Here is a 24,438-nt window from a genome sequence, read left to right on the forward strand (position 1 = left end):
TGAAATTCCTTGTTGTGGAATGAATGTTGCTCTTCTCGTTGCAAGGTATTTGTTTTCTTAACTACTTAGCTAACAGATAAGAGACAATAGAAGACAACTTTGACATCGTTGTCCTTGCATTGGCAATCTGAAGGCAGCAGCATTGTCGGCATCCTGCCTGCTGTCGTGAAATGTCCTTTTTGTAGGCAATTTATTGCTTAACGACCGCATGTCACTGGATTTGTTTCACTCCAGCGTTTTTTCTTCGTCACTTCCCAACTACCAATCTGCCCCCGTCATTTAAATGAAGTAGACGAGGTTTTTTTTCTTGTTTTCAAGTTGGTGGCGGTGATTTAATTAAAAATTTTGTCCTCAAAAGAATATGGCAAAATTTTATTAAAAATCTCAGTTCTTTTTTCTTGTTGCTCTCCAGTAATAATTTCGTCTCGCGTTATTTGAGGCGTTTTCGTGTGGTATTTATCTTAATGTTTGGGCCATGTCCGTTCTGCATGCAAGAGAGTGGTAATTTTATGATTCAATTATTTTTGGCTTTGATGGTTTGTGGCGGGTGGCTATGGTGTCTGCTGACGCAATGCTGTCGATGAGACGCGATGCGATGCCATTGTTTGACACACTTTTGTCATTGTGGCATTAAAGGACCAAAACATTATAGAATTACAGTTTTTTAAGGGTAATTCTTTCGGTTTTTTTTCCACTCAAAGGGAAATTACTTTTTATTTCATTTAATATTAAAAAAAATATTCACCATGTGAAATCTACATTTAAAGGATTTTTTTGGTTGATACTCAGACTTGTCTCTTTCGCATTTGGGCTGGGTGGGGAAGGGGCGAGTGTACGAAATTGTACCATGATGACTCTTACATGGACAGTATGGACTTCTTAATAATGTCCACACTTTCTAGCATTTGAGCTTCATTGATCACCAGGGGAGGGGCAAAACGTATAATGTCACCATGGGTGGGCTTGGCCAATAAGCCATTATCCTTTAGCTTCAAGCAAACATCCCAGGCATCAAATTCTGGAAAGTACAAAACAAAATTCGCAATTTAAAAGCTTCAACGAAAAATGTCTCTTCCCTCTACTCACTTGAATTGATGACTATGGCATTGAGCAATCCCTTGCCTCTTACCACCGACACTACATCCTTGGGCAGCTTGGACAATTCACTTCTTAACAATTGACCCATTTTCTCGGCATTTTCTGCTAACTTCTCCTCTTGCAGAACTTCCAAAGCAGCTATGGCCACTTTGCAACCCAAAGGATTGCCGCCATATGTTGAGCCATGCTCACCGGGTTTAATGGTTAGCATAACATCGTCATTGGCCAAAACTGCCGAAACGGGATACATGCCTCCCGACAAAGCTTTGCCCAAAATCAAAATATCTGGCTTGACATCTTCATGATCCACGGCAAGCATGCGTCCGGTGCGCGCCAAACCAGTCTGAACTTCATCGGCTATCCAGAGGACATTGTGTTTGGTACAGATTTCGCGAACCTTCTTAAGATAACCATGGTCGGGAACCACCACACCAGCTTCACCTTGTATAGGCTCTACCATAAAGGCACAGACATGGGGATCTTGTAGAGCTTTCTATGGGAAAATATGGAGAAAATATCTCAGACTCAGATTTTTTGTAAACCGATTTGTTAGCTTACCTCTAGGGCATTGGTGTCATTGTATTTTATGATTTCAAAGCCTGGCATAAAAGGACCAAATCCTTCGTAACTGCTGGGATCGGTGGAAGCTGAAACTGCTGACAGAGTTCTGCCCCAGAAATTGTTTTCAGCAAAAACAATCTATAAAATGGAAAGGGATATTGAATTAGAGACTAGGAGATATGAAACTGATGAAAAGTAGAAAAAAAAACAAGAAAAAGGGTGCTAATTTCGGCCGTGCCGAATCTTTTATACCCTCCACCATGCATCGCATTTGTCGAGTTCTTTGCCCCGGTATCTCTTTTTAGGCAAACACCGTTCAGCTATTATTTCAGCTATAACACGTTATGGTACGATTCAGACCATAAGTGATTGTGTAAAATTTCAGCCAATTCGGATAAAAATAACGTCTTAGGGGTTCAAGAATTTAAATTGAGATATTGGTTTATATGGGAGCTGCATCAGGCTATAGACCATATTTGAAACGTATATTGAAGGTTATGAGAGAATCCATTGTACACAATTTTAGCCAAATCGGATAAGAATTGCGCCCTCTAGAGGATAAAGAAGTATAATCGGGAGATAGGTTTATATGGGAGCTATATAAGGTTATGAACCAATTTAGGCCATACTTGGCATAGTTTTTGCGTGACAAGACAAAACACTTAATGCAAAATTTCAGCCTAATCCGATAATAATTAGGTCCACTAGAGGCTCAAAAAATCAAGTTTCCAGATCGGTTAATATGGCAGCTATATTTGAACCATACTTAGCACCTATTTGAACCATACTTAGTACAGTTGTTGGACAATCATATGTATAGAGTGGAGAGTCTTAGTGAAAGGCCGGTCGGCTCCGGCTCTTGCTTAAATACTGCCTATGTGTTCGTGTCTATGATTCTCGGTATGACAAGGCCAGTTATTGGCGCCTTTACATAACCATTGGCCATAACGGCGAGCGGTCCTTTGGTTCGGAACGAGCTTGCCCACATATGGAGCTTACATCCATCCCAAAATAGGCGAAAACAACAAATCCATAAGAATACTTCAAATGATAATACAAATCATTAATGGAAAATTGCAAATTTTGCCCATAAACATTCCCCTAAGGAAGTTGTGCAAAAATGGAAGATTTTTAAATAAATCCCAATAAATTCTCGAAGAGTTACAATTATCAATTGATCGTATTATATTTGCGGCTTCACTGGGCTCAAGATGTCAAATCTGGAGATCGGTCTATATGGTTATAGACCGATTGGGCCCACAATTAGCATAAGTGTTGGAAGTCACGAAAACAAATTGTAAGCTAAATTTTAGCCTAATCGGATAATAAATTCTAGGAGCCAACGAAATCTCTATGAACCGATATGGCCAATCCCCGACGATATACATCAAGCAGAAGTCTCTGCAAATTTCCAAATGAATATCTTTGTTCGTTCGACCGCTATCGTGACTTCCGCAGACGGACGGACGGACGAACACGGCTAGATTGAGTTAGCATGTCCAGACGGGGGTTATGCCCTCCTAGAGCTGGCGACACTTGTGAGGAATTTATCTTGGGTAATCAGCCATTAACCCTACATGCTAAATTTGAGACAATTCGGATGTTAGTTGCGCCCTCTGTAGGTGCAAGACCGATTTATTTGGCAGCTATATCAAAATATGCATCGATTAGACCCATTAACCATCTCCACCGATCTACACTAATAAGAATTACTTGTGCATATTTTCAAGCGGCTAGCTTTCCTCCTTTGAAAGTTAGCGTGCTTTCGGCAGACATACGGACATGGCTAGATCGACTTCGAATATCGATATAATATACATTCAGATATAATTTGTATCGTCTCAGATCGATATTTTGATAAGTTACAAAACGTAATGACGATGTTGGTATGCCATAGAATGGAAGTGGAAGGTATAAATATGTTAGAACCCTGTACTGGTAATTGGAGATCAATATCAACTTAACTACCGGAGGGTTTGAGAACTGTGACTGGACATTACAATATAAATTGTATGTTATCGTTCGATCAAATAAAGCCATCTGTTCGAAATTTTGCCCAAAAATTTTTATTTTATGTTTTCGAATGTCCTGGGCACCAGCTTTTCGAATAGAAGAAAAAAAACTTTACAATTCCATTCAAGGTGGAAGGTTATCATAATTAGTCTAAACAGCGCGTTTTATTTGTTCTTATACTCTCCACCATGGGATGGGGGGTATACCAATCTAGTCATTCCATTTATAACACCTTGAAATATTGAACTGAGACCCCAAACAAGATGTATAGTCTTGATCGTCTCGATATTCTGAGTCGTCCGTCCGTCTGTCTGTCCATCTGTCGATATCCCAATAGAGCTTCAACGAATGAAGATATCCGCCTGAATTTTGCACAGATACCTCTTATTGATGTAGGTCGTTGGGGATTACAACTGTGCCCTATCGGTTCAGATTTGGATATAGCTCTCATATAAACCGATCTCCTAATTTGACATCTTGAGGCCCTGGAAGCTGCAATTGTTTTCCGGTTTGGCTTTAAGACTGTACCAAGAACTGTGCCAAGTACGGTCTATAACCTGACATAGCTGCCACATATAACCCGATCTCCCGATCAGTCTTCTAAGACCCCTAGAAGATTCATATTGTGCTTATTTGGCAGAAATTCAACTATGTTGAAATTTTTGTGCAGAATCTTTGGTGGTGATTTCCCAGGAATCGCCCCGGCCGATATTTTTATTTGTTTTTTTTTTTCCATACATACCTTAGCTTTATTATTGGGAATGTTCTTCTTTGTGTATGCCCATTTCCTGGCCAATTTGCAAGCGGTCTCACCACCCTCCACACCGGTATTCATGGGCAGTACTTTGTCGTATTTAAACAATTTGGTCACATATTCCTCATATTCTCCCAAGACATCCGAGTAAAAGGCGCTGAAAATACAACAGGAATATCGCTATGAAATGATGAATGATGTTGTGTGCCAATGACAGTCTTCCAGCTTGAGATAAGAATTCATGACCTATGCTTGTCATTGGTCAGTGTTTAATGATGTTAATGACGATAATCACTTGCCGGGCCAACAATTTTACGATGCACTGATAAGACTGCGCTACGCTCAGAAAAATAGCAGCGAATTTTATAGTAAAAAAAAAATTTTAACTGTGGCGCTATCAACACTCAAAGTGAAGTCTAAAATGCATGGGTGTTTAAAAGCAAACCATATACAAATATGATGGCTGCTGAAGTTTATCTTTGAATTGAAAAGGAAAATTTCCATTCTCTTTGTCGAGAGATAAGGGCACAATCTTTAAAGAAATCCCAAATTTTCCATTGAAAATTTAAATTAAATTGTTCACTACTTACCGCGAGGTTAAGGCCAGTACCGGCGCTTGTTCCTGCAGTGCTTTGACAATTTTTGGATGACCATGGCCTTGATTGACAGCCGAATAAGCGCTTAAATAATCAAAATAACGTTTACCCTCCACGTCCCATACAAAGACACCCTTGGCCTTGGTGAGTGCCACTGGCAGTGGATGATAATTGTGAGCGCCGTATTTGTCTTCGCGTTCGAATACTTGTTGCGAATTCAATTGTCTGATATTGTGTGGAACTGTCGCCGCTGCCGCCTTAGAATTCTGGGAGCAGAGGCTCAGGCGGGGTGCTGCTAATCTTGATGTCAGTTTTGAAAACATATTGGCTGGAGTATTTCTAAAACGAGAATTACGTTCATTAGCGTCACTTGCATAGAATGCGATGTGATATGATGGTGATAGTGGTGGTGGTGGTGGGCACACCTCCCTGCCTTTCGTTTAGCAGACGTTGGTTTTTTCTTATTGTACTGCCATGGGCACAGTGGTATGATGAATTCGGGATTTAGATTTTTGTTGGCAACTGTTTTAGTCAAGTAGGCTCTTGGGAAGCTAGACGAATATAAGGGAGCTATATCAGGTTTCTGACCGATTAGCCATGAATATTGAAATTTATAAGAGAAGGCTTCAAAAAATTTTAAAGAAAAAAAGCATCCACTCTAGGTGCTTTTGAGAATTTATTCGCGCTGCCAAATATTCATTTATAAACTGATTTCCAAAATTCTTTTTTTGCTGGATAGTGGTAAAAACTCACTAATTATAGTAAAAGTATAGTAAAAAAATGTACCGTTCCAGAACGGGAAGAAAAATCCCTTTGAAATTTCAAATGGTTAGAGTATTGAGGTGTTGAAGAGATCATATGCATAGTTTTAAGGCCCAAGTGGGCTAGGTGCCTCATTTTGAAAACTTGTTCGGGCTGCCCAATTTTCATTGGTGATCCGATTTCCATTTTCTTATAATTTTGCTGGATAGTAGACAAAAATTTGAATCGATTAAAACCATTTTTCTATTTTGGGACCGTGGGACCTCGTCAATGTATTCTAGTGTTGTATTGTGATTTTAATAGATATTTGCAAAAATATTTAAAATTTCGGTTTGCAATGTAAAAATGGCATTAACAAAACTCAGAGAGTAATAAGTTCCCTTATTATGCTATATCGTACTATATCCTTCTATGGCACCCATAGAAATATGCTAATAAACCGACTTCATCATTTAATACGCGTATTTTTTATCCGATATGGCTTAGCCTTGCAACAGTGAGTTGTATTAGGCATCTGAACATCCGTGCTTTATATGGTCCAGATCGCACAATATTTGGATATAGACCGATTTTCCGACTTATGGTCATGACACCATAAAATACGCACATATTAAACGATTTTGATGAGATTGCGAACAGTTAATGGTATTTGACTCCTTGAAAACCATGCGAATGATATTCCAGATATTACTATCTTTGGATATAGCTGCTATGTATACCGATTTATCGAATAAACGCCTTGAGTTAATAAAATACAATACTAATTTTTCTACCAATTTCGACGAAAACTGTATAAGTAGAGTATTTATGGTGTGGTGTAAAGTATCCAAAGTTCGGCCATGACGAATTCAATTCGTGTTTGCTTGTTTTGTAAACATTTTAAACTAGTTTGCGGAATATAGCATAATAATTAGTTATGAAAATTTAACAATTTTTTGTCTGTATTTCGAAAACCGCATACGACGGCGAGGTCGAAGCAGGAACATTTTCTTTAGATCTTCTCTTTTGCCTTTTGCAAAGAATTCCCTTAAATTGGTGCATTACCTTTAAAGTTATAGCCTTCAGAATGTTGGAAATTTGATAGAAAATCTTTCTGATGCTCTCGGCAGTATTCGAACCCAGGCGTTCAGCGTCGCTACGGTAGCCTCTTCCTCGCCTGTGTTACATACTGTATTAATTACCAGTTTAACTTAAAGGTGAGTTTCTTACAATAACGACGAAACACGCAAATCACAATATAAAAGGCTAGTATCGACCCAAAAGTCAAAATAAAAATTCTACAAGTTGAATAACTTCGAGTTAGCTGTCACATAAAAACAGCTGGTATAGCAATAACAGGTTGTATCCGTTAAAAATAACCCTCTTTTAATACCCTGGGGGGATGGGGGTGTACTAATTTCGTCATTCTGTTTGTAACATCCCTAAATATTCGTCTAATATTCAACAAAGAATTCTTGATCGTCATGACATTCTAAGTTGATATAGCCATATCCGTCCGTCTGTCGAAAGCACTCTAACTTTTAAAAGATAAAGCTAGGTACGAATTCTTTCTATTGGTGTAGGTCGGTTGGATCTTGTCTTCTTGAGCCTCTAGACGCCGCAATTCTTATCCGATTTGGTTGAAATTTTGTATGAGGTGTTTTGTTTTGACTTTCAACAGCTATGCCAAGTATGATCTAAATCAGTTTATAACCTGATAAAGCTCCCATCTAAACCATTCTCCCCAATATAACTATAAAGCCTATATATAGCGCGCAATTCTGATCCGATTTGATTATAATTTTGTACAACGACTTTCAACCTACGTGGCAAATCGGTCCATAACCTGATATAGTTCTCATATAAATCAATCTCCCGATTTGACTTCTTAAACCCCACATTACGGGGTAATTCTTATCCGATTTTGCTGAATTTTGGCGCAATGACATCTACTATGGTCTTTAACATACAAAGTATGGTCCAAATCGGTCCATAGCCTGGTATAGCACCAATCGCATGACATTTTTTTTTTTGGTCCATTATCCTCTGTTTGCCGGGCAAATAACTTGGCAAATGCGACCCATGGCGGACGGTATTTAAGATTCGTCCAGGTCGAACTTAGCACGCTATTTCTCGATATATATTCCATTGTGTGTCGCTTTGCTGAGATTAGCAACCTTATCAAGCACATTCAAGCAAGAAGTAGCTTGAATGTGCAAAATATAATCATATCTCCCGTTATAACTTATCGTGTTGACAAAACAATTACGAGATAAGTGCTGAAGAATTTAAGTCATCGATTATACCGTTATCGATTAATTTAATCCACGGATTACAATAAGCAATTTCTCTGTTCTCTTCTCTTAAAATGTGTAATACCGTTATAGTTCACTTGATATACAAGAACGTTCACTATACACCACTGTGTTACTGGTATTAATTAAGAACAGAACTGCTAAAAACAAACAGACAAATATTTACATACATTCACATACATACCTTGCAGTATAAATAACAAACTACAACACAAAGAAATTTCGATTAAAAAAGCAAAATTAGCAGAATTATTAAAAGAATTTGTTATTGTTGTACTTCTTGATCGCGTATATTTTCACATAAAAATAAATGGAATGAATGATTTGACGTCACACATAAATAAATCAGCGCAACTAATTTTTGTAGTACTCTGGGTGACGGCACGGTCAAGACTAACAAAGTCTAAAACAACTAGCTGGATAGAACCGCTCCACAATGCCGCAACCATTGCTAGCTAGGAGCATAAAAAACACAAGAACAACTTCTTTATTATCAGTTTGAGAATATCTTCACAGAGAGGGAGAGAGAGAGAGAGAAAGAGAGCGAATGAAGAATTGTGAATTAATGTTTACTCAAATCGAATTATGCGAGCGAGCGAACGCAGTGGTTGTTTGTGGGGGGCTTGGTACTGATACTGTAGAGTAGATAAGGAGATCCGGCGTTTTTGTTAGGGGTCTTGCACCGTAGTATTTTTTTGCGCGTTTAATAAAGAAATGAGTGGACTGAGTGTGTATGTTGCTAATTGTGGGTAGCAAAAACTTGTTTATTGACATGACGATCTACACACGCTCGCAAGATGGAAAACATTTTAAGGCGGAATTTAAGGGGGCTATTGGAAAAGATTAACATAAATATTAGTACGGTTTTATTTCGTAATTGCCAAATTTTAGTTTCTTTTCGTAATCATTCTTATTTTGGTGATAATTCTAATTTAATAAGTTTTGTACTATTTATTTCATACGCAAAAATATAAATGAACAAAAACAAATTTTATACGTATTGTTAGAAAATCATCCAAAGGAAGGGGGTATACTACTACAGTCATTTTCTACTACTTCTTTCTTTTGCAAACTCTTCTTTCAAATTCTTTTGGTTAATTTTCATGTTGGTGTTTGGGATGAAATTGCATTGCAACCCAAATTCTAAATTACAATTTGACTCCAATTGCATTTTGGGGCTCAAATTGCATTTATTTTTGGGTTGCATTTGATTTGGCGTAATTATACCCTACACCACCACTGTGGTACAGAGTATTATTAATTTTTTGCATTAGCTTGCACCGCTTAGAAGGAGAAGAGATAGGCCCACTGATAAGTGGACCGATCGGCTTAGAATCAATTCCTGATCTGATTTAGCTTTGTCCGTCTGCCTGTCCATGTATTCGTGTGATCAAGGTACAGTTCGCTTTTATTGTCCGACTGTCATGAAATTTTGCACATGTCACTTCTTTGGCCAAAGGACGAACGCTATTGATTTTGATAAAAATCGGTTGAGGTTTAGATATAGCTCCCATATATATCTTTCATCCGATATGGCCTTTTAAGGTTGTAGAAGCCACAGTTTTCAACCGATCTTTGCAAAATTTGCCACAAGGTATTCTATTTGATGTTCCAATACGTGTGCAAAATGTCATAAAAATCGGTCGAGATTTAGATATAGCTTCCATAGATATCATTCATCGGATATGGCTTTTTAAGGCTGTAGCAGCCACAATTTTCGTCCGATCTTTACAAAATGTACCATTAGCCGTTTTATTTGACGTCCTAATATGTGTGTAAAATTGCATAAAAATCGCTCCAGATTTAGATATAGCTCCGACACATATCTTTCATCCGGTATGGAGTTTTAAGGCTTTAGAAGCCACAATTTTACCCGATTTCGCTGTAATTTGAAACAGTAAGTTGTTATAAGCCTCCTAACATCCGATCCAAAAATTGTTCGGATAGGACTATATGAAGTTATAGCTGCCATATAGACCGATCTGAAAATTTTGGGTCTGAAACCCATAAAAGATGCATTTATTACCCGATTTCGCTGAAATTTGAAACAGTGAGTTGTTATAAATAAGTCTTCCGACATCCGATCCAAATATAGTTCAGATCGAACTATAGTAAGATATAGACCGATCTGCCGAGAAAGGGTCTGAAGCCCATAAAAGCTTTATTTATTTCCCCATTTCGCTGAAATTTGAAACAGTGAGTTGCTATAAGCCTCCTAAAATCCGATCCAAAAATGGTTCAGATAGGACTATATTAAGATATAGCTGCCATATAGACCGATCTGCTAATTTAGAGTCTAAAACCCATAAAAGATGAATTTATTACCCGATTTCGCTGAAATTTGGAACAGTGAGTTGTTGTTAACCTCCCGACATCCGACTCAAATATGGTTAAGATCGGACTATATTTAGAAATAGCTGCCATACAGACCGAGGGGTCTGAATCTTATAAAATCTTTATTTACTACCCGATTATACTGGAATTTGAATCAGCGAGATGTTTTAAGCCTCGCGACATCCGACTCAAATATAGTTCAGCTGCCTGACACAGATAAAAATAATTTTGCAAAAACAACAACTTTGGTCGAAAAAAGACTACGAAAATTGTTAATTTTTCTGCAACAATTTATTTTGAAACTCACGACCCATAGTAGAAATTTATTGTTAAAAGGCACTCTTTGCAAGCCAGCATATAACAACAACAACAATATATCCATCAGCAAGGCAAAATACCATCTAACCAGCCAACGCATGTGCTTTGCTTCGGGTGGTGGTGTTTTTGTTGTCTTTGTTCGGCTCGCGCTGCTTTGTCTCGTTTGTTTTATTGCTGCTCTCGTCACTTCCTCTGTCACTCTCTGCTAGGGTAATAACCCTTAAAAACAAATTTTAATAATTTTGGTGCCGCAGAGTATTGAACTCATGATCTCATGTTTGGTAGACTTGCACGCATCCTCCAGCCTACCGACATTATCTTCTTTATGATGATGAAGTACTGCTGCACAGTAATAAGTATCTCAATTAATGTAATTAAAAAAGGTAAAACCACTCTAAAAAAGTGTTTTCTGACTATGAAACGATTTTCTAAAATAAGTTTAATGAAAAAGAAAAATAAAATTTTTTTTGGCCGACCGGCGGACTCGAACCATGGGAGTTCTGTGCTCTATTTTAACGACTACCTCAACTAAAGTCAACGAAAAATTTCAATAATTTTGTCTGTCAAGTCTCTTGTAGAGACTTACTTACGTACTTCAACAAATAATGTGTTCGATTCAATGATAAAATTCGTTGAGAATTTAAAGTTTCACATACAAATTTGGTAGTTGTTTTTTTCTAAGAGTTTTTTTTTTCTGTGTATAGATCGATCGATATTTAGGGCCTGAAACCCATAAAAGCTGCATTTATTATCCGATTTCGTTGAAATTTGAACCAGTGAGTTGTTTTAAGCCTTCCGACAACTGATCCAAATATGATTCAGATCGGACTTTATTTAGATATAGCTGCCATATAGACCGATCTGTCGATAAGGGGTCTGAAGTCCATAAAAGCTTTATTTAATACCCGATTTTGTTGAAATTTGAAGCAGCGAGTTTTTCCGACATCTGACTCAAATATGGTTTAGATATAGCTGCCATATAGATTTGAAATAGGTTTATTTGACACATTTCCTTTATAGAACTGTGAAATGAATCTATTTTGTGATTAAGGCCGTTAGACCTAAAGAGCTTACCTTGTTGCCACTTTCATTCCGTAGCTTTTCGTATTTACTCCAAAATTAAAGAAAAAAATCATCAATAGCTCGCCACACTTATTAATTGTTAGTATTTTGTTTTATTTTTTTAAAATAATTTTTCTTTGTTTATTTTTGCATAAATTTAAAATGATTTAAAACTATGGTAGATTTAGTTAAAATTACGAATAACAATTACACGTACTGGGGGATACGCAAATACATCTATGGTAGTTTTTTTTATGTTTGTTTTCGTTTTTTTTTTATTATTACACATTCATTTAGCATTAAATTTAGTTAAAACAGAAAATTTTTCTAAAAAGAAGGTGGTGGTGGTGGTGAGTTGAATGAAGAAACTTAATGAGAACAAAAACAAGACACGCATATGTTTTTATACAAAAGAGAAACTCCAATTGAAAGTAAACAAAAATTAATAAAAAAAATTTACATAGTTGGGGTTTGATTTTTGGGGCGACTTTTCTTTGGGCCTCTGAGAGCACCTCAAGATTACTTCAATACTTGGATATTTTTAACTACATTCAAATATGTATATGCTTTTGTTTGTATTAATTACATTATTAATTATCCTTTGCTTTAAATTGCGATAGAATTGCCTCTCTGTGGGTATGGTTTTCTTTTCTCTTCGACATGAATAAATTCTTGATTTAACTTTCATTTTGTGTGGAGCCCAAATTACTGTTGTCCACATGCTGGTGCTGGGCGGGCTGTTGCAGGGATGTTGGGGGACTATTCTTGTCGGTACTACCCACCTCGGTTTGTTGATGCTGCTGTTGCTGCAGCTCCTTGTTTAGACGATAGCTACTCATGACATTGGCACAGCTTTGGTGGAAATAAAAATTGCGTCCTCTTAAAAAGGTGTCCGCTGCAAAGTCCTTTATACCTGTCTTAAAGATAAAAAGAGAAATGCAAGGAAATTTTGATTAAAGCACCAGCTATGTGGGGTTTGATTTGGTTGCAATAAACATGTCTCAAAATAAAAATCTTTGTGTTCATAAATAGTCCCTGGCAAAACTGAAAAATTTACCTTACAAATGAAACATTTGCTATCTTCTTCGTCCGGTTTAATATCCGAACTATTTCCCACCTTTGTGTCCAATTGCGTTAGTCCTGTCATAGACATGCCTCCATGGCCTCCCCCATGACCATGTCCTATTGTGGGTGAATCTCTTTCGATGGCTTGATGGGCCATTGAATGCTGATGATTTGGTGGTTGCTGCTGCTGCTGCTGCTGTTGGGTGTGATGTTGTTGATGTTTGCTTCGCAAGTCTTCAAATGCTGTGTACTTTGTGGTATTGTTGTTGTTGTTGTTGTTATTACTATTAAGTGAATGTTCCACACTTGGTTCGGTACTGGTAACTTGGGGTTCAGAGCGTGGTCTCTCCTCCACAGGTGAAGGATTATCTGAAATTCTTAACAAGGAAAGCCAAAGATGAGTTAAAACAACTGATCAATGCTTTGAGATACAACATCTTAAAGAGATTCTGCCAATCTTTTTACTACAGATGCAGAGGATGTCTGTAAATTAGTGCGGCTTGATTTGTATGGATGAAAATAGAAAGTTGAAAATCGTATAGCATAAACGTAATCTACATAAAATTCTCCGAAAAAAAAACCATTGATCTAAAATCAAATCCTAATCCGCGCCTCTCGACTTGGAAAAATCTAGCATTTGTTTTTTTTTTGGCATAGGTGGGCATATACACTTTCAATTTGAGAGGCGCGGATTAGGATTTATTATAAATACACAGAAGAAAATAAATCTTAGAAAAAACCAACCACCAAATTTGTATGTGAAACTTTAAATTCTCAACGAATTTTAGCATTGAATCGAACACATTATTTGTTGAAGTACGTAAGTAAGTCTCTACAAGAGACTTGACAGACAAAAATATTGAAATTTTGTTGACTTTCAACAAATTCTTTAGTTGAGGTAATTGTTAAAATAGAGCACAAAACTCCCATGCCATTCATGACTTGCAAACCCAGGTTAGAGTCCCCCGGTCGGGCAAAAAAATTTTTTTTTATTGAACTTATTTGAAGAAATTCGGCATAAAAAAAATAGGATGCTTGTATTCAGAAAAAAAATTTTAGAGTGGGGGTATGCAAATTTTGACCTTGAACATTCCACTAAGGAACAGGGGCAAACTTCTCACATATCAATGAGTGCAGTTCGATTCAAGTTTAAGCTCAATGAGTCCGAACGGTGTGCTGCAGTGCGACACCTCTTTAGAGAGATGCTTTACATGGCATAGTACCTCACAAATGTTGCCAGCATTAGAAGGGGAAACCACCGGTGAACATGCTAACCTCTGCGCTACGGTGGCTTCCGTGGGGTTAACCTTTTTTTGAATTCAATTAATTGAGCCACTTATTACTGTGCAGTCATGCAGGTCATGGGTTCAATACTCTGCGGCACCAAAATTATTAAAATTTGTTTTTAAGGGTAATAGTAGAGAGTGACAGAGGGAAACCCGAGAGCAGCAGTGAAACGAACGAGACAAAGCAGCGCGAGATAAAGAAAACACACCACCACCCGAAGCAAAGCACATGCGTTAGCTGGTTAGATGGTTTTTTGCCTTACTTATGGATATGTTGTAGTTGTTGATATATGGTGGCTTTCAAAGAGTGCCTTTCAACAACAAATTTGTTCTTTGGTTCGTTGAGATTCAAAATAAATTGTTTCAGGAATATTAACAACTTTCGTAGTTGTTTTTTTCGACCAAAGTTGTTGTTTTTCAAAATTATTTTTATGTGTGCATGGTTTCTTCGGAGAAGTTTCTTAGAATTGTATGTAGTTTACGTTTTTGTTTTTCGTTTAAAAAGAACAAAAAAAGAAAAGAACGAATAAATGCTTCAATGGTTTCTTCCAATGCGTCAATTGAAGCGGGCTTGTCCGAGCTTTAACATAGCCCCACAAAAAATAGTCTAAAGGCGTTAAATCGCACGATCTAGGTGGCCAATGGACCAGTACTGAACTCGCCTCTCAATAAGTCCATTATTACGAGTGCTTGTTGAAACCAACCAACCAACCAACCAATGCAAGTCAAGCTCTTGCATTTTGGGCAAAAACAAGTCGGATGTCATCTCACGATAGCGCTCACCATTCACAGTTACGTTACGATTCGCATAATCTTTGAAGAAGTACGGTCCATGGTAGCTCTTGCAATGCTCCAGGCTGATCTTCACTCCAACATCAACAATTCTGCTTATTTACGTACCCATTGAGCCAAAAATGAGTTTCGTCGCCGAACACAATTTGAACTTTCTTAACAGAGCACCTGTCTGATTTAGCGGATGTGAACATTCGCAAGTTATAGGGCTTTTTAAAGCGATCTGGATGGTTCAACGGTAGGAACTAGAAGGCATCCTCCTTCTTCTGTTCCTGTGGTGTCACAATGGACGAAAACGTCTTAGTGAGTCTGATGGCAGACTGTCACTTAAACCTTACCTAACAGAGCACGCATTTTTAAAATAAAATTCAATTATTTGCAAGCGTTGTTCGCTTGTGAGATTCATGGTTAAATTATAGACCAAACTGAAGATGTTCGACAAAACACGAAGCGTGCGTGGGCTGTTAAACCATTGTTGCCAAAAAAATAATAACTAAAAAATCATCCTTATTTATTTTTATACCAGCCCTGCACAAGACCATTCATTTCTGATTTCACGACACACTAGCAATCATAGAGTATTTCAAGAACTGAACTCTACGTTGAATAATGAAACATTCCCTTGTGATCTTGGTTTTGCAAAATAGTTTTCCCTTTTCACATTCGTTTCACCAAATAAATATTTAGGCGACCGCCAATTCACACGAAATAATTTTTTCAAAGTCACAGTTCGAAAATTTAAAACATAGGTTTTGTCTGCAAATTCATACAATTTGCAGAAATAAAGGTGAACAAAACACAGAAAGAAGAAGAAAACCGTGGGGTTGTAATTTGTTTTAACATTTTTGGAAATTTCGAAATGCCTGTGACTTTCTTGTTCACTGTTTTGGTGAGACCAAATTGTAGAGGTTTTTTATACCCTCCACCATAGGATGGGGATATACTAATTTCGTCATTCTGTTTGTAACACCTCGAAATATGCGTCTGAGACTCCATGGCTGTCACCCGATCGTGTTTTGATCGGGTGACAGCCATGTGGCTTTGTGGATATTTTTATGTTGAAATCTAGTGCTATTAACTACCATGTTTTTTGCCGCGGTGAAATCTATCAGCCTCAACCCATTACTGGACGTTATCTCGTGGAGGCTAAACTTTCCGACTGTTGGACCAAAAATGTCTTCCTTCCCTATTTTCGCATTAAAATCTCCCAGAACGATTTTAATATCATGGGCGGGGCAGCGGTCATATTCTCTCTCTAGGCGCTCGTAGAAAATATCCTTTGTCTGCCCGTCTTTGTCTTCCGTCGGGGCATGGGCACAAATAAGACTGATGTTGAAGAATTTGGCTTTTATGCGGATTGTGGCTAGCCTCTCATCCACCGGAGTAAAGCTGGAGACAAGGTGTTTTAGTCTCCGACTAACCACAAATCCACAGCCAAATTCATGCCTCGTATTATGGCAGCTACAGTATAGTTCGTCACCGTTTGGTGTTGTAGTGACGCCACTCCCAGTCCATCGCACTTCCTGTAAGGCGGTAATATCTGCCTTGTACTTCTCTAATACATCCGCCAGCGCGTATACTGCACCTTCTCTATAAAGAGTGCGGAAGTTCTAGATGCAAATCAGCAAATCATGGTCCTTTTTCGTTTGTGTGTGTCGTCAACGTTGGGGGGTGGTCCTTTTTTACTATTCCTTTGTTTCGCATAGTAGTTCTCATAGTTTTCCGGGGCGGGTTACTGGCCCAGCGCCCCAACCCCATGGGTTTTGTGGCATTGCACATGTATCCCTCGTTGAGGCGAGCCGATTGCTCCAAAATCCAATGCTCGCCTCCAGCCGCCCGTAACCTGGGAACAGGCGCTGATGTTGGCCATTGGTTGGCCTTGGCCTTCAACAAAAAGAAAGATTGATTCGGATTTCAGTGAGTGCACTTTGTACAACGTGCATATATTCGGGTACATTTTGCTACACATAAATTACTATTTTTCTTGTCGTCTGTCGGCTCAGATTTGGATATATCTCATATAGAAACTAGTCTTCGCAGCCCTTGGAAGCCCCAATTATACGATACGATTTGGCTGAAATGTTGTACCAAGTGTTTTGGTTCGAGTTTCAACAACCGTGCAATGAACCATTTGGCTGAAATGTTGTACCGAGTGTTTTGGTTCGAGTTCCAACAACCGTGCAATATACGGTCCAAATCACTCAATAACTTGATATAGCTCCCATATAAACCGATCTACCGATTTGACATCCTTAGCCCCTGTAAGCCTCAATTTTTATCCGAATTGAATGAAATTTTGCACCGAGTATTTGGTTACGTCTTCCAACTACCGCACCAAGTACGGTCCAAATTGGTCTGTCATCTGATATAGCTCCCATATAAACCGATCTTCCGATAAGTCTTTAACGACCCCCCGAAGCTGCAGTTTGACAAATTAGATTAGACAAAAATTTGGTACGTAAAATAAACATGTCTTCAATGTTGATTTGTGGAAATTTTTTGCAGTGGTGGGTGCAGATTCGGCCCGGCCGAACTTGGCACATTTTTAATTGTTCTATTTTCCATATATATATATTTTGTTACATTATTATCTTCTATCTGTGTTTGCTTTCTCTCTTCTTCATCTTTATTATATTTTGAATAGTCTTACCTACTACTGCCCACCATGGCCTCCTCGTATTTCCTCTTCTTTGAATATTGGGACATCTTTATGGAATCATCATCATCAACTATGACGTCCTCATCGCTGTCATTGTTGCATGTATCCATGGACATATCCTTGGGAGTACGTTCTTCATTGCACGAATCCGCATTGTAGTAATGATGAGTGGTCGAAGATAATTCACTGACATTTTTAACTAAATTTTCAAAAAGAAAACCCATTGAAACTCTCATCAACAACGAAAATTGCCGCCTTTTTCACACTTACCTGAGATATGTCCTTGAGGACCACTGCCATGGTTATTATTACTGGAGGCAGCCGCATGGGCTTCTGTCCAATTTGTGGTGCTGCCCGCACTGCTGCTATTACTGCTGGTACTACTGCTGGTGGTGGCCACATTTGTGCTGACATCCTCCTCCCCTGCGGCATTGTGGCCACCGCCATCCTTGTTGATCACACACGCTGTTGTCCTATATAGAATGCCATCCAATTTTCCCGGTTGACTATTGCTATTATGTAGATTGGCAGTGCCACTGGTACTAGCAGCGCCACCTCCGCCTCCGGCTCCGCCGCTTCCTGCACCATTTGAACTGCTATGGCTACTACTATGGCTGCTGCTCCCACTGAGAGCTGGCATATGGGCATGATGAACCTGCTGCATTTCTGAATTAGAATCGGGCATTTCATCATTACAAGATTCCACATCGACCGTCTCGATTTCCTCGTGATGCTTATTTTCCTCATCTGGGGGTAATTTGCCAGTTTCCAAAGCATATTTCCTTTTGCAAATGGGACAGGAATTGCAGAACATGTTCTCCATGAAATACATGTCGCCATACTTTCGTTTGCGTACTTTGATGCGTAAGCGATTTTGGCGATTGTTGCGTATTCGTTGGAAAGTCTTAAGGAAGAAAAGAAGATTTTTTTTTTTAATTTAATTTTAATATAAACTTGCAAATGCAAATTTGCCCGTGAACATTGCATTCAGAAACTGGGGCAAACTTCTGTCCGATTACATTTTAAGCTCAATGATAATGGGGGCAATGAACCATAGCGCAGGGGTTAGCATGTCCGCCTTTGACGCTGAATGCCTGGGTACGAATCCTGGCGAGACCATCAGAAAAAAAATTTTCAGCGGTGGTTTTCCCCTCCTATGTCTGACAACATTTGTGAGGTACCATGCCATGTAAAACTTCTCTCCAAAAAGGGTTTCGCACTGCGGCACGCCATTCTGGCTCGGCTATAAAAAGGAGGCCCCTTATTGAGATTTAACTTGAATCGGACTGCACTCATTGATATGTGAGAAGTTTGCCCCTGTTCCTTAGTGGAATGCTCATGGCCAAATTTGCAATTTGCAAATTGTATTTTCTTTTTGTTTAAAAAGAATTTTTTTTAAAGAAAAATTTATTTTCATTTAATTATTTAAGTTTTTTAGAAATCCTAATTTTTTGAAAGTCTTTAGAAGCTAAAATGGATTTTTCAAAATATTTTCTCGAAATGTTTGCATTTTTTTTATTTTGTTAAAAAATGTTAAGCTTTAGTAAGCAAACTTTGAAAAATAATTTTCCATATGTGAAAAACTTTTTTTTGAAAAATTTTTATTTTTTTTTTTTAATTTCATTTTTTTACATTAGCATTTGTTTTGTATTTTTGAAAAACATTTTAAAATATTAAAAAAAAAAAAAAATATTTTTTAATGAAGTTTTTGTCGTACAAAAATTTCAAGTTAAAGAAAAATAAGTTAGCAGTGATTTAAAGTCCTTGTACTTACCTCCCAACGATTATGGCTAGTCCTTATGGCATTCTCTTGAGAGGGGCAGGGTGGGGCAAACATATAGGTGGCCTGTAAATTCGTACGTTCCATGCCCGAACTGAGTTTATACAAACGATCCAATTCGGTCAGGAAATGGGAGTTCCACTCTTCGGGCGTCAATTTAATGCCACACACCGGGCACATATCGGGCACATGGCCAGGTGGAGGCCTAAGGCCGGGAGGGGCGGTCAAGCCCAAACTGTGGCTCATACTTGCCGCTGCCAGCAGACTGCTGTTGGGGTGATGGTGATGATGATGAGCACTGAGGGTGGGCAGATGATGAGCGGCATGATGGGCATGGGGATGGGGATGATGTGATAAATGGGACATTACTGTATTGGAAGAGGCCGCCGCTGCTGCCTGGGAGGAAGCAATTGAGGCCACCGCTGCTGCGGCTGCCGCCGATACAGCAGCCATTGAGGAGGCACATGATGTTGTGGGCTTGTCAGAGCGATGGGTATCTATAATTTAAACAAGAGCAAAGGCCAGGGAGTGTTTAATAGCAAAACAAATCTAATGTGGGGGATTATATTCACAAAAACACCTATAAATCTTCAAATTAATGCCATACCCAAATTGATTTAACCTTTTGGTGGACTATTCATTTTTGAAATTTGGTTGGAGTTTCCAAATATTTCAATAACACACGCCAATATGCATGGGAGAGGGGTGGGGATGGCTCACCCCAACTATTGGAATTCGTTGTGCGGCCATAAATATTGTTCGAATTTATGCAGGAATTCCAAGGGATTTTTATTTGTTTCCCCAATTGTTGAGCAAGCGAAAAAATATTACAATTTTAATTGCTTTCTAAATATTTTCAACACGTATTTTCCACATGAGTCAGACCGACAGACGAACAGACATGCAGGAAGGCAGTCAGTCAGTCGAGTGGCTCCCCCCTTTGCATATTTCTATTACACCCTAAAGCGTGTGATAATTCATTGTGGTTTTAAGAGGCATCTTTGCGCATATCCTTTTTCCCACCACGTGGATAAATTGTTGGTGGGGAGGGCTTTTGGAATTTGTAATTCTGCATTGGTTTGTCTGTTTCCTTGATTTAATATTATTTAAAATAAATCACAGCAGGAATTTTTGTTGCCACTGACTGGCTGACTGTTAGTCTCCCTTTTTTGGTCGCTGCATTTTCATTTCCAAATTATAATTGGCAACTGACAACTGACATTTGCAGCAAAAAACCCACCATTTTTTTTTTTTCTTGGACATGTATGAGCACTGACCACAATATGCCATAACAGCACAGAGCTAAAAGGGACAAAAAAAAAAAAAAAAATAGACAACCTCTAGTAACACTTGTCACAGACGTGATCTCAACACCAGTGCGAGAAAAAAGACGCTAAACCTAAAATGCCAAAAGCAATAGCAACCACAGTAAATTATTCAGAGATTTTGCACACTCGAAAAATTCGATAAAATTAACAAAAAAGAAAAAACTTCATGAAATGACCGTCAATTTTTATATTCCCTTCTCATAGATAAATTGGTCTTAAATTGATTTTCGTAGAGAAATGTACCTGAAATTTTAGTTTTATAAAAATTTTGGCCACTGAAGTGCATCTCCATTTACAAAACGCATAACAAAATTTCCTTTGGTATATCAGTAGTCGATTTTTCAAAAGCTTTTACTAGAGCGCCATATTACAGAAAGTATCTGAGATTAGAATTTTGCTGTTACATTTTTTGACTCACATGCTATTGCTATTGCTCTATGTTTCCGTTTGGAGAGAATTGGTATTGTTTATGAGACTCGTTTTTATTTTAAAATATTGTTAGTCCCACATCGTTTTGACATGTAATCGTGTCCCCGATGCTTAGCCAAAGTTATGATGTCCAGTTCGTACTCTACTCCCAACTATGTTTTTTATTTGAGTCCCTTGTTGCCTGACTCGTAAAAATGTCGCCTAGGGTGATTTTCGACATAGATGTCCCTTGAGATTGGAAAGTGGGAAAATTTGGAATGTCAAATTCCTACTCCAATGTTGTACCAATCTGTCCAAATGTCCGCTTGGGGGTTTTTGCCTTTGCCCTATTATGACTCCCGCTGGAGTACTCAGAGCCCTATCGTTGGAGGCATGCATTTCGTTTGTTCTTCCTTGATCGATGTCTGGCTTAAAAATCCTTTTGGTCCGACAGTTATGTATAATTTGCCCCCATTTCCACACTGGCCATTTCATCAGAACACATTTTTTTAACGGTGGTCTTCGCTCCTAATGCTGTACTGTGGTCGGAATTGTATGGAAAGAGCGTCCAAATATACATAAAGCCGCATTTATTGCGACAATAAATGAAATTTGGAACAATGAGTTGTACTACGCCTCCTGCTGTCCGAACCGAATATGGTCCAAATCGGACCATACTTCGAATTAATTGCCATATAGACCAATCCGTCGATTTTGGGTCATTAGCCCACAATTGCCGCAATTATTATCCGATTTCGCTGAAATTTGGAACAGTGAGTAGGAGAAGGCTCCTCAATATCCGAACCGAAGATGATTCATATCGGACCTCATTTTGAGATAGCTCCCATATACACCGTTCTTCCGATTTGAATTTATGAGCCCCTAAAAAGCGCAATTATTATTCGATTTGGTTAAAATATCCCACCAGGAGTTTTATTATGATTTGCCACATCTATGTTGAGTATAATCAAAATCTGCGTATAAACCAATTACCCGTTTTGACTTCTTAAAGCCTTGGAGGGCACAATTATTATCCGATTTGGCTTCATTTTTGTTCATAATGTTCTGTTATGACCTCTAACGTACATGGTATGATCCAAAACGGCCTCTAAATTAATACAGCTCCGATATAAACCGATCTGCGAATTTAACTTCTTGAGCCGTCCAACTCTCAAAACACCTCACAAACAGAACAACACAGAACACTCATCCTTGAGCGGTAAACTTGAATAGATCAGAACATGAATATGTAAGAAGATTGTCCCTGTTCCATAATGGAATTTTCATGGGCAAACTCCCAATTCTCCTAAAAGAGGTTTTGCACTGTGGCACGCAGTTCGTACTTGGCTATAAATATGAGATCTTTTATCCTTTAGCGGTAACTTGAATATGTAAGAAGTTTGCCCCTGTTCCATAGTGGAATTTTCATTAGGAAACTCTCAATTTGCAATTGTCACATCAACGACCTTTTCCACAGACGTATTAGTACAACAGACACCCCTTGCCTTTCCCTAATCCATCTTGGAGAATTCAGTGAACATTGTTATATCCGTGTTATTGCCCTCTATATCAACACTCGCCTAATTTCCCACTTCATACTAAACATTCTTCCGCAGAAGTAGAAAGCGCACATTGCCCTACGGCTTCTTTTGCTATATGTGTCCCATTCCCAAAATAGTTTTGAAACCTGAAGTAGTGTAGCTGTTTTGTTTTTCTTTGACAGCAACTCATTTCAGAGATGGGAGTTTAAATTCCATAATGAACTCTTTCTGTTAGAGAGGCGTTTCGATATATTCGACTTATGGCATTATACCGTCCCGTCGGGAAATTTAAAGGACCAGGGCAGTTTCCGTGGTTGTGAGGTCCATCAGAAGTTCCATTGTCTCCCGATTGTCATAGGCAAAAGTCCCATTCCATCAAATTTTAGTATTATAGAAAATTAGCCGAATCCGGTCCGCCCTGCTGCGCCTCATATTATATGAAACAAAATTATTCTTTGGATATTTATTTTCGACAATTAAAGAGCTTTAAGTGAAATACCATGCTACGAAAATCGTTAATGGTCATGTATTAAGTTTGGAGGAGGGTTAATGGTTATTTAAGTGTGGAAGTTAGATGTACTCCACTGTTAAGCCCGATACTTTCATGGGGATTTTGGGATTGTTCCCCCTCTCAGGTTGGTGGTCTGTGGGATAGGGGGTAGTATTTAACCTCAGAAACTTGGTCCCGAAAGTGGGCTAAATACCTTTTATTTGAGCCCTATATTGCCATGGTTTGTAAATATGCATGTCCGATTTAGGGGTGTTTTGGGGTCCCAGAAAAACTATCAGCATCATGGTCTACTCTCAAATTACTCTTATTTAAACTCCATATTACCATTTGAGGCGTCCCCGAAATACTTGGTCCCACATTTGGAAATCAGATTCGTAGTTGAGCAACATATTACCCTTTTTTCCCAAAAAAACCCCAAAAGTGGTGGACTCCAATAAATTTCCTGTTCTACTCCCCGATATCTTTCATTTGAGTCCCATATTGTCGGTAAATATGAACGATTGAAGGTTGTTTTGGAGAGGGGGGTGGTCCCCCAAACACTTAGACCCGAAAAATATTCGCATCGTATTCTATTCTCAAATAGAACTTGCCATTGGTTTAAGGGGAGTATATGGGATGAGGCGTCCCCCAAACACTTGGCCCCAAAAAAGGAAATCAAAATCAAAGGCCATTTTTTATCCAAATGAACTGAAACATTACACAATAGCATATTCCTATTCAATATTCTTTGTTTACCTAAAAAGAGATTATGCGCAAAGAACTCGACAAATGCGATCCATGGGGGAGGGTAAATAAGATTCGGCCTGGCTGAACTTAGGATAAGATGCTATGAAAAAATTTGGAAGATTTTTAAGTGTCCATCAAAGTTTGAAAATATTGCTATTTTTTCTGCGAGCCCACTTAATGTTTTATTATGGTATTTTTATTTATTTATTTTTATTTTTGCTGTCATGACATTGTCTGAGTAAGCCATCGCTAACAGTGCATCTTATTTGGTTAACCATTTAACAAAAACCATTGCATCCTTTATTATATGAATTTATTTATGTATATAAATATGCATTTAGTTGTTGCCAAGCATAACATGCAAGTACTGGTAAATGTACAACTCCCCTCTCCCCCTTTCCAACAGCCATGGACAGTTTTTGTTATGGGAACTGCAATGGCAATTTGTTGTTCACACATGAATGCCCAGCGATTGGCCGCGTACGCCCTCCTGGGAGTGCTGGCGATAAACTTGATCGAATTGTAATGGATACCACAGGCGGCATTAGCA

The 24,438-nt window shown here is 38.4% G+C and overlaps 2 protein-coding genes across 5 annotated transcripts in view; both read right to left on the bottom strand.

The window, feature by feature from the left end:
* Nucleotides 1-654: 654 nt before the first annotated feature.
* On the bottom strand, nt 655-8,488 carry LOC106087074 (ornithine aminotransferase, mitochondrial). Its single transcript, XM_013251977.2, has 6 exons — nt 8,263-8,488; nt 5,017-5,361; nt 4,415-4,583; nt 1,657-1,797; nt 1,087-1,591; nt 655-1,018 (listed from the first exon to the last, which is right to left on the bottom strand). Exons 2-6 carry the CDS (start codon nt 5,343-5,345, stop codon nt 858-860), a joined length of 1,305 nt encoding a protein of 434 aa, XP_013107431.2. The 5' UTR covers nt 5,346-5,361; nt 8,263-8,488; the 3' UTR covers nt 655-857.
* A 3,449-nt stretch (nt 8,489-11,937) lies between these two features.
* The window catches only part of LOC106087076 (protein Teyrha-meyrha), a 55,350-nt gene continuing 42,849 nt past the window's right edge, over nt 11,938-24,438 (bottom strand). For 2 of the 4 annotated variants that reach the window (XM_013251983.2, XM_013251982.2), the window contains exons 4-8: nt 19,369-19,871; nt 17,865-18,498; nt 17,586-17,793; nt 12,910-13,234; nt 11,938-12,709 (exon numbers count right to left, since the gene is read on the bottom strand). In XM_013251983.2, coding sequence (XP_013107437.2) covers nt 12,470-12,709; nt 12,910-13,234; nt 17,586-17,793; nt 17,865-18,498; nt 19,369-19,871 — 1,910 coding nt within the window. In that variant the 3' untranslated portion in view covers nt 11,938-12,469. Of the gene's footprint in view, nt 12,710-12,849; nt 13,235-17,585; nt 17,794-17,864; nt 18,499-19,368; nt 19,872-24,438 lie in introns of all 4 variants that reach the window. The other 2 variants (XM_013251981.2, XM_013251979.2) reach the window with 1 other exon arrangement.

The sequence above is a fragment of the Stomoxys calcitrans genome, chromosome 1, assembly GCF_963082655.1.
Source record: "Stomoxys calcitrans chromosome 1, idStoCalc2.1, whole genome shotgun sequence".
Lineage (NCBI taxonomy): Eukaryota > Metazoa > Arthropoda > Insecta > Diptera > Muscidae > Stomoxys > Stomoxys calcitrans.

What these genes read in the sequence shown, in the direction of transcription:
- LOC106087074 (XM_013251977.2), bottom strand. Translation starts at nt 5,345, where the DNA reads ATGTTTTCAAAACTGACATCAAGATTAGCAGCACCCCGCCTGAGCCTC. An exon ending in GTACTGGCCTTAACCTCGCG is followed by an intron (nt 4,584 to 5,016) that starts GTAAGTAGTGAA and finishes TTGTATTTTCAG; the next exon opens with CGCCTTTTACTCGGATGTCT. An exon ending in TTCCCAATAATAAAGCTAAG is followed by an intron (nt 1,798 to 4,414) that starts GTATGTATGGAA and finishes TCCATTTTATAG; the next exon opens with ATTGTTTTTGCTGAAAACAA.